This window comes from Panthera uncia, chromosome E1, assembly GCF_023721935.1.
Source record: "Panthera uncia isolate 11264 chromosome E1, Puncia_PCG_1.0, whole genome shotgun sequence".
Lineage (NCBI taxonomy): Eukaryota > Metazoa > Chordata > Mammalia > Carnivora > Felidae > Panthera > Panthera uncia.
This window is the reverse complement of record NC_064814.1, coordinates 1,130,796-1,139,104: the sequence shown is the minus strand read 5'-3', so window position 1 is coordinate 1,139,104 and position 8,309 is coordinate 1,130,796. Positions and strand designations below refer to the sequence as shown.

General features: G+C 61.2%; 2 protein-coding genes across 5 annotated transcripts in view; one reads left to right on the top strand and one right to left on the bottom strand.

Annotated features, from left to right (window-relative positions):
• Positions 1-249, bottom strand: part of ALYREF (Aly/REF export factor) — a 4,102-nt gene extending 3,853 nt beyond the window's left edge. Inside the window, exon 1 of the mRNA XM_049638116.1 lies at positions 1-249. Within this exon, the coding sequence (XP_049494073.1) occupies positions 1-168 (168 nt within the window). The 5' untranslated portion in view covers positions 169-249.
• Positions 250-344: 95 nt separating this feature from the next.
• On the top strand, positions 345-5,990 carry ANAPC11 (anaphase promoting complex subunit 11). 4 transcript variants are annotated; one of them, XM_049635474.1, is made up of 3 exons: positions 345-457; positions 1,364-1,483; positions 5,735-5,990. In XM_049635474.1, exons 2-3 carry the CDS (start codon positions 1,375-1,377, stop codon positions 5,878-5,880), a joined length of 255 nt encoding a protein of 84 aa, XP_049491431.1. In that variant the 5' UTR covers positions 345-457; positions 1,364-1,374; the 3' UTR covers positions 5,881-5,990. The 4 variants fall into 4 exon arrangements, with proteins under 4 accessions (XP_049491431.1, XP_049491434.1, XP_049491433.1 ...); XM_049635477.1 differs by lacking the exon at positions 345-457 and adding an exon at positions 562-887; XM_049635476.1 differs by lacking the exon at positions 345-457 and adding an exon at positions 917-1,024.
• Positions 5,991-8,309: the final 2,319 nt, after the last annotated feature.

The following is an 8,309-nucleotide window of genomic DNA, read 5'->3' as shown; positions in this document are numbered from 1 at the left end:
CCGGATGGGCCCGCCGCCTCGGTTCACTCGCGCGGCGGCCTGCGCCCCGCCGCCGCGGCCGCCCTGGGAGCCGGCCCTGCCGCGGCCCCGGCCTCCGCCGCGGCCGCCTCGCTGGCTCCGGTTCAGCTTAATGATGTCGTCCAGAGACATGTCCATTTTGTCGGCCATGGCGGGCGCGGAATCGGCCTTGGCTCGAGCCCGCGCGTCAGCACGCCGGGGCGTCACTTCCGGGGCCGCGCGGTGTCTTCCGGTGCCGAGTCCTCGGAGAGGCCGGGGATTGGCTGCGGGCGGGCTGTGGGCGGGCTGCGGGGGCGGGGCGGCGCGTGCGCGCCGAGGCGCGAGTTCGGCGGGCGCAGCTGTGAGGTGCCGGGCAGTGGCCGCGGTCGTTTTTATACCTTCCCGCGCGGGCGCTGCCAACGGAAGGCGGGCGGGGCAGCGCGCGGTTAGGCCGGCGGAGGTGCGACAGCGCGGGGCGGAGCGCGGCCGTTGGGGCGGGCCTGGCGCGCCGCCCCTCCCCCGCCCCTCCCCACTCCGAGCCTTGAACCCGCACCTTTCACCCCGCCCACACCCTCTCCCCGCGCTCCCGCCTCTTCCGCGCGGCTTCTCCCCGCCCCCGCACTCCTGCCCCGCACCCCTTCGCCGCGCCTCACACCTTCTACCTGCTCCTGCCGCTTCCCTGCGCCCTGTCTTCGCGCTCGACCCCCATCCCTTCCCCGCGCTCTCAACCCGCGTTCCTCCTTTTCTGCGCCCTCACCCTTTTCCCGCGCGTTTCCCTCTCCCCGCGCCCCACCGTCTCCCACGTCCGCCTCTGCGTCCTTCTCCGCGCCCCACCTTCTCACCGAGCCTGAACCCGGGTCCCGGCCCGCATCCCCCTACCCAGCAACCAGGTCCCCTTTTGGTGGCGGTGGCGGCGGCGGCGGGGGGAGGAGGCGGCACGCAGCTTGCCTAGCTGGCGACCGAGCAGCCCGCGACCGGGACCGCGGGCTGAGTGGTTGTTCCCTGGCATGACCTCCTCGTTAGCCGGGTCTGGGTCTTCATTTGTTAACCCCAAGTTAGTCTTATGCCTTTGAAAAGCACTGTATGGCACGTTTTTGCAAATATTGTTGAACGCCCATGCACCCTTTGGTGGACGCAGGGTAGACTGCGGATGCTCTGAAAATGTAGGGAGCCTAGCTCTTGGGGCGCTTGGTCCTCCCAAGGAGGTCCCGGTCCTGCCCCCGCCACCTTGTAGACAGATTTGTGCTCACCCCTCTGGATTTCTCAGCCTGGGCATCGGTTCCTGACCCTCTTGATCCCTGGGGGCCTAGATGCTGTAGCTGAGCAGGCTGAATGTAGCCAGACGATCTCTTTCCTCTGCTCGCAGGCTCCACCGCCATGAAGGTGAAGATTAAGTGCTGGAATGGCGTGGCCACTTGGCTCTGGGTGGCCAACGACGAGAACTGTGGCATCTGTCGGATGGCCTTTAATGGCTGCTGCCCGGACTGTGAGTGTCCCCCGTGTTCCCTCCCTCTTGAGCTTTGCTTGCTGGCCTGGTCTTGGCGTCTCCCGGAAAATAACCTGCACAAAGTGCCTGGGTTTTGGGGCCCCTGTCCTCAAGAAGAAAAGTTGGCAGAAGAAAGCCAAGTGGTTTGGTCACATGTTTGTATAGAGACCCCATCAAAAGTTTTGTAAGAAAAAGGGTTATAGCCTTTTATTGTGATCAAACTCAGCTATGAAATACGTGCGGCAAGGGGGCGCCTGGGTGGCTCGGTCAGTTAAGAGTCTTGACTCTTGATTTGGGCTCAGGTCGTGACCTCACGGTTCATGAGTTGGAGTCCCAAGTTGGGCTCCGAATTCTCAGCTTGGAGCCTGCTTGGGATTCTCGATCCCTCTCTCTCTCTCTCTCTCTCTGCCCCTCACCTGCTCATGTATTCTCTTTCTCAAAATAAGTAAACTTTAAAAATACTTATTTTTGAGAGGGACAGAGCATGTGCATGCGTGCGCATGTGCACGAGCAAGCAGGGGAGGGGCAGGGAGAGAGGGGGGCAGAGGATTCCCAAGCAGGCCCCGCACTGACGGCAGAGAGCCCGAGAGCCCGACGAGGGCCGACTCGGAGCTCCAGCTTATGAACCAGGAGATCACAACCGGAGCTGAAGTCAGAAGCTTAACCGACTGAGCCACCCAGGCTCCCCTACTTAAATAATGTTTAAGGGGCGCCTGGGTGGCTCAGTCGGTTAAGCGGCCGACTTCGGCTCGGGTCACGATCTCGCGGTCCGTGGGTTCGAGCCCCGCGTCGGGCTCTGTGCTGACGGCTCGGAGCCCGGAGCCTGTTTCAGATTCTGTGTCTCCCTCTTTCTCTCTCCCCTCCCCCGTTCATGCTCTGTCTCTCTCTGTCTCAAAAATAAATACAAAACGTTGAAAAAAAAATAATGTTTAAAACAACAAAAATACACGGGGTACAAAGATGTGTTAAAAGTCTTTAAAGATTCTCAAGCGAACAAAAAGTGGAATGTTGTAAGGATACCCCTTCCCTGCATCCAGGATGCATCCGGGATGTAGGATAACAATGCCTGAGGAAAGTTTCCATGTTTGCCCCAGGGTTTTCAAGTGTGTTACGGTAACAGATAAATAGGATATTTCACTGGACTCCTGCAGAGCCTCTAGCCGTGGCTTGGGTTTTTTACCGGCAGTGCTGTCGCGTCAGATGTGGTGATAAGTCCTTAGCGTTACCCCTGTGCTTAGTCCTTGCTCAGATTTTTCCTGCCGTCTGTCGTCGTCTCTGTCCTCGATGGTGTGAGCAGGATCAGTGAGTGCTTGCTTGCTTTGCTGTGCCTTGGCTGTTGAATCTCCAACGAGCCCCTGTTCCCCCCTTCTCTTAACCTTTCCGAGGCAGCTGATCCTTTAGCAAAGTCATGTTTTTCACACCGTGTCCACTGCCAGGTTTTATCAGATTTCTTCTCTGTGGTGTTTTTTTTTTATTGATTTTTTTTTTAACGTTTATTTATTTTTGAGAGAGAGAGAGACAGAGTGTAAGCAGGGGAGGGGCAGAGAGAGAGGGAGACACAGAATGGGAAGCGGGAAGCAGGCTCCAGGCTCTGCGCGGTCGGCACAGAGCCCGACGGGGGGCTTGAACTCACGAACCGCAAGATGACCACCTGAGCTGAAGTCAGACACCTACCCACCTGAGCCACCCAGGTGCCCTTATTTCAATCATTCTTAAAGGGCTACGGGAGCCTGGAGGGGCACGCGTTTGCAGCTTCCTCCTAAGCAACAGACTGTTAGCTTCTGAAAAGAAAAGTCTGGAACGTTGCCCTCGACTGGGTGTGGCAGAGTGAGCCTGTGTCTGACGGGTGGCACTCCCACACAGCCCACAGAGGGCAGGTTCCACTGGGCCTGTAGCCGGGCATCTCTGCGTTTAAGGGGGTGCTCAAGTTTTGTGGGAGTGGGTCTGTTGCTGCAGAGAGGAGGGGATTTAAAGTTTATTTATTGCGAGAGCGAGAGCGAGAGCGCACACGAGCAAGGGAGGGGCAGACAGGGAGAGAATCCTAAGCAGGCAGCGCAGAGCCCGACGTGGGGCGTAGAACCCACAAATCCTGAGACCGTGACCCAAGCAGCCCAAATGACTGAGCCCCCCAGGCGCCCCAGAGTGGGGGATCTAGAGTCTGGTGTTCAGACTCGAGGTTGTGTGAGAGCCGGTTGTAAGGTGCAGAGTGTTTGACAAGCCTATGGCGCTCTTTGTACAGATTAAGTGAGGCGGGGTTTCTCTTGCTAAAATTGAGCTCTTGTGAAGAACCCAGGGTGACTGAGGCCGTCTTCAATCTGCTCCCTGTCCCTGAGGGCTTTGGGAGTAAAGGTCTCCTTGCGGGGGCTTTTCATTACAAAGGACACCAGCCAGCCCTTGGGTGAGTCACCGACCTTGTGCTCAGGTGCCCGTCAGAGCCTGAAGCAGGCTGCCTGCCTGTGGGGACGGTACGGAGTTCTGGAAGCGGCTCCTGCCCTAGCCCTGCCTCACGTGGACCACGTGGCCAGTTCTCCCCCACCCCCCAGAGAGCTAGCTCCTGCCCACTGTCTTGGATCCTCTTTTCCAAAGCGACTCTAATTTCGTAGGGGTGATTCCAAGCTGAGTTCTGCTGGGCTTGGGAAGGCCTTAGGGGTGGGGGTGGGGTGGGATGTAGTCTCCATCAGGTGTCATACCACATGGGCTCCTGGCACAGGGTCCTGCTCACCCCCCAGCACCCATCCCTCCCGTGCCTGGGGGGGGGGCAGAGCGAGTTCAGTAATTCCATACTTGCTAAGGGTATGATTTGCTGGTTTTGTCATGAAAATTTCAGAAAGGGAGTGATGTTTTGTTATAAAAAGGAGTTTTTGCCCCAAACAGGTGAAAAAGGCATAGCGGTGGCTCTTTTCTGACTTGGTGGGGTGCACGCGCCACTGTGGGGCGGGGGCTGCGCAGGGACGGGAGCTGATGCTGACAGTAGACCTGGAAGGTTCCTGGCCTGGCACCCACACCAGCTGCCTGGCTGGGCTACTGCTCCGCAAGTGGCCGCCGCCCTGATACACCGTGTGCCCTGGCCTCCTGTCCACCAGGGGGGGTGACAGGGAGGCCACAGAGCACCGCCGGGCCCCCAGCCCCAGGTCAGCGGGAACAGAGCCCGGTGGGAGCGCTGTGATTTTGCGGGGTCGAGCACCTCTGTTTGGTGGCGGGAGGAAGGGCCGTGGTCACAGGAGTCCAAAGGCGGGGTCTGTGCTCAGAGAGCCCCCAGACTTGCGTTTAGGATACGCGTGGAAACAGCTGTTGCCACGACAGGATGTCTTGTGTGTCTTGGCCCCAGTGTGTCCGTCTGGTCCCCTGCGTTTGTGCACCAGTGACACGTGGACACGGCATTCGGTACGCGTAGAGGACCCCCCAGGGCAGTGAGGTGGGGGGACGGCCACCCCAGGAGGGGTGGGGATAAGAGGCCACAGCTCTCAAGGCCTGGGGGGGAACCTCGACCCGGGCCTGCGGAGGTCGTCCTCCTCTGTTGGCACCAGCTGTGTGATGGGATTTTCTTGACTCTGGGAAATCAGAGGGACCCGTTTTTGTCCTGATTTGGGGCAGTGTGGACATCCTCTCGGTGAAGGTAGATGGAGGTGGCTTGTCGCGGCAAAAGCCAGCGGCTCGCACCTGGCCTTGGAGGCGGGGCCCTTTCCGACCAGAAATGAAAAAGGGGTGGGCGGCAGCACTGTGCTCACTCCCAGCTGCTGACAGGCAGGGCGGTAAACGCCACAGGGTCCCCCCCCACCCCCTCTTCCTGCACTGGGTCGCTGCCGCCTGGGAGAGGAACCTCTGTCCCAGTCCCAAGGCCCCAGCTCTTCTCTTGATCGGGAGAAAGCGCTCACTCTTCAGATGGGTGGCTCTGGGGGCTGGGGGGACGGGTCACCTAGATGCGTTCCTGCTGTGATCTCCTGTGGCAGGTTACGTGGCAGAACTGTGGTGCGTCTGTGGATGGTCTGCGGGCTAGGCCAGAGCTCCCTGGAACTGAGCCCCCGCAGGGGAGGGGAGGGTGATTCCCGTGGGGGTCACTGCTGACCTTTGTTGGGGGGCACACCGCAGAGGCGCGTTAACGCTCCTGATTTCGGGCTTTCCTGAAACCCAGCGTGTGACAGGCTCGGGACACAGACCCCCCCTCTCCCCCGGGGCTGCCACGGCTGCCTGACATCCCTAGCCGCCCCCCCGCCCCATGTGACGTGCACGGTCCTCTTGTCCCTCCCACAGGCAAGGTGCCGGGCGACGACTGTCCCCTGGTGTGGGGCCAGTGCTCCCACTGCTTCCACATGCACTGCATCCTCAAGTGGCTCAACGCACAGCAGGTGCAGCAGCACTGCCCCATGTGCCGCCAGGAATGGAAGTTCAAGGAGTGACACGGCCCCTCTGGGCTGTGACAGGGTTGACACGAGGACTGGAGCCGCCTTTGTTTTTCATCACGCGTTGACGCTTTTATCCAATAAATAAAACTCACTGAATTGCCTGAGCCTTGCTGGAGGCCTCCTGTTTGCTCAGCGCTGCTGCAGCCCCGCTGGGCATGCCTTGATAGGAAAACTCATGAATAAACATCGGGATGATGCCACCCAGGCCCTGAGTCACCACCCTGGGAGGAGAAGGAGTGCAGGATCAGCCAGAAGAGCCTGGGGCAAGAGTGACTGGGGTCTCGAAAGGCCTGGTGGTGCAAAGGCCCTGGGGTGCGCGTTGTGTGCCAGCAGGGGGGGCAAAAGAACGGTGGAGTGGAGGCCTGTGGCCTGTCATCTGGCCCCTCACCTGCTCGAAGCTGCCAGCCACCCCACAGACTAGTTTGTGGGCCTCTGACTGCACAGCTGCCCGCGGTCCGTCCTGAAACGCTGTACCTGAGTAGGTGCTGGTGATGCAGTTGGAGGCCAGCTCGTCGGGGCTGTGACCTACCCAGTGTAGGTCATGTCAAGGGTATCTGTGTCCCTGGGTGTCTGAGATCCTCTATTTGAAGGACAGCCTTTGGGAAGCTCCTTTGGACACCTCTGTTAATCCACAGCTGCTGGGGACGGAGGTGGGGGGCCCTGGGGACTGTGTCCCAGCCCTGGGAGTCTTGACCGCTTCTGGACAGAGCCTGCTGTAGGCTGCATGTCTCTGGGAGCTGCAGGGAGTCACTTGGCACTGGCTCCTTCCAGTCTGTTCTCAGTGGACCCTCCCCACCCTCCACTGGGGTCCCTGCCCTGTGCCTCATGGGTGTCTATCTGCCTAGTGGGTGGCTAGTCGCTGAGCACTTGTGACACTACTTGTCCTCAGCTCCCAGGACAGAAGACTGGTGGTTCACACAGAGGGGCTGGCCTCCTGGTCACCTGTGTGACACCCTACTTCCCATCTGGATGTTGTACCCAGAGGAAAAGAAGAGGCCCTGGGGACCACCACCCTTACCCAAGCTGAAGGTCACATGCCTCTTGTCCAGACACCTAGCTGCCAGGACCTCCGTGCTGATATCTGTCCTGGGGAGGACACGTGACCGGGATGTTTAGGGACTGAGTGGCAGGGATGCCTGGGCTCAGCCTCTTGGGTGCACCCCACAGCCCCTGCAAACAAAGTTACATCTGGCCGCCGGGGTCCGGGCAGGGGGCTTCTCTGTATTCTCGAGGCTTCGTGTCTACAAAGTGTCTGGATTCGTATCCGGGGAGTCAGGAGGAGGGGTGGTCTGCGGCACCGCGGAGGGCCCTCCTGGGCAGTCTCCCGGCCTCGCCCTGGCCTGCCCCCAGCCCACCTCCCCTGCCTGGGGAATTTTCTCCTGTGACAGGAAGTGCACACGAGGCACGGGGACGTGTCTGTACGCCGGCGCGCCGGGCCCTGAGTGCAGCCTCCCAGGGTTCCCGACCTCGCCGCCTCCGAGGGCTTGCCGACTCGCCCAAGGTCACAGCCCTCCTCCAGGCTGTTCCCACTTACCTGCCGCTTGGGACTTTTCTGCAGTGGGCTCCAGCCTGGTCCTCCCCGGGCCCGCTGGGCCTCAGGCTGAACCCGTCGCTGCCCACCAGGCCCTGCTCACATCCAGCCATGTGTCTCTGCTCAGGGCTCCCTAACCTCGGGCTGCTCTCCCTCCTCCGGGAGGCACCCGCTCATCCCACCTGCCTTTGCCAACTCTCTCCCTCCAGTGAGCCACTCTGCTTGCCCTCCGGCGGCGGGGCGGCTGTTTTCCCATCTGTCTGTGGCTTGAGGCAGGGACTGGGTCTGATTCATCTCCTATTGAACACTGGGGTTCACCGAGAGGCCTGAGGCTCCCGAGGCCACCCACGGCTGGGGCAGAGCTGGGCGGGAAGGGCCTGCGGATTCTGGTCAGCTGTCCCTGGGTCTGGTTTCCCTGAGGTCAGGCCTGGCCTTGCCGCCCACCTCTTCCTAAAGGACCTCGGTAGTAGCAGCCGTGTTGGTAGAACCTTCCCCCGTGGGTGTGGGGCACCCAGGCCCACCCAGGCTTTGATCCCCTCAGGGAGCCCTGGCCCTGGGATCAGTGCCCCTTTAGGGCAGGATAAAGTGTCCCTAGGGCCCGGTGGCTCTCTCCCCAGCCTTGAGCACTGAGGACCTCCAAGGGGTAGAACTCTTAGGGCCGCGCGCCCTGCGGCTACTTGGAGGTTCAGTGCAGTCCCGCTTGCCCCTGCTCCGGCTGAGGCTCTACCCAGGCGGGACCGTGGGCAGGGGTGGGGGAGGATGGGGCCCCGATCCCCGGCAGGCGCGGAGGCGCTGCCCAGCACGGCTGCTCGCTCCGCGAGGCGGGGCCCGCCAGGTGCTCCGCGCCCGCCCCCGCGCCCCGCCGGCCACAGATATAAGGCGGCCGCGGCTG

What these genes read in the sequence shown, in the direction of transcription:
- ANAPC11 (XM_049635474.1), top strand. Translation starts at nt 1,375, where the DNA reads ATGAAGGTGAAGATTAAGTGCTGGAATGGCGTGGCCACTTGGCTCTGG. An exon ending in TAATGGCTGCTGCCCGGACT is followed by an intron (nt 1,484 to 5,734) that starts GTGAGTGTCCCC and finishes TCCCTCCCACAG; the next exon opens with GCAAGGTGCCGGGCGACGAC.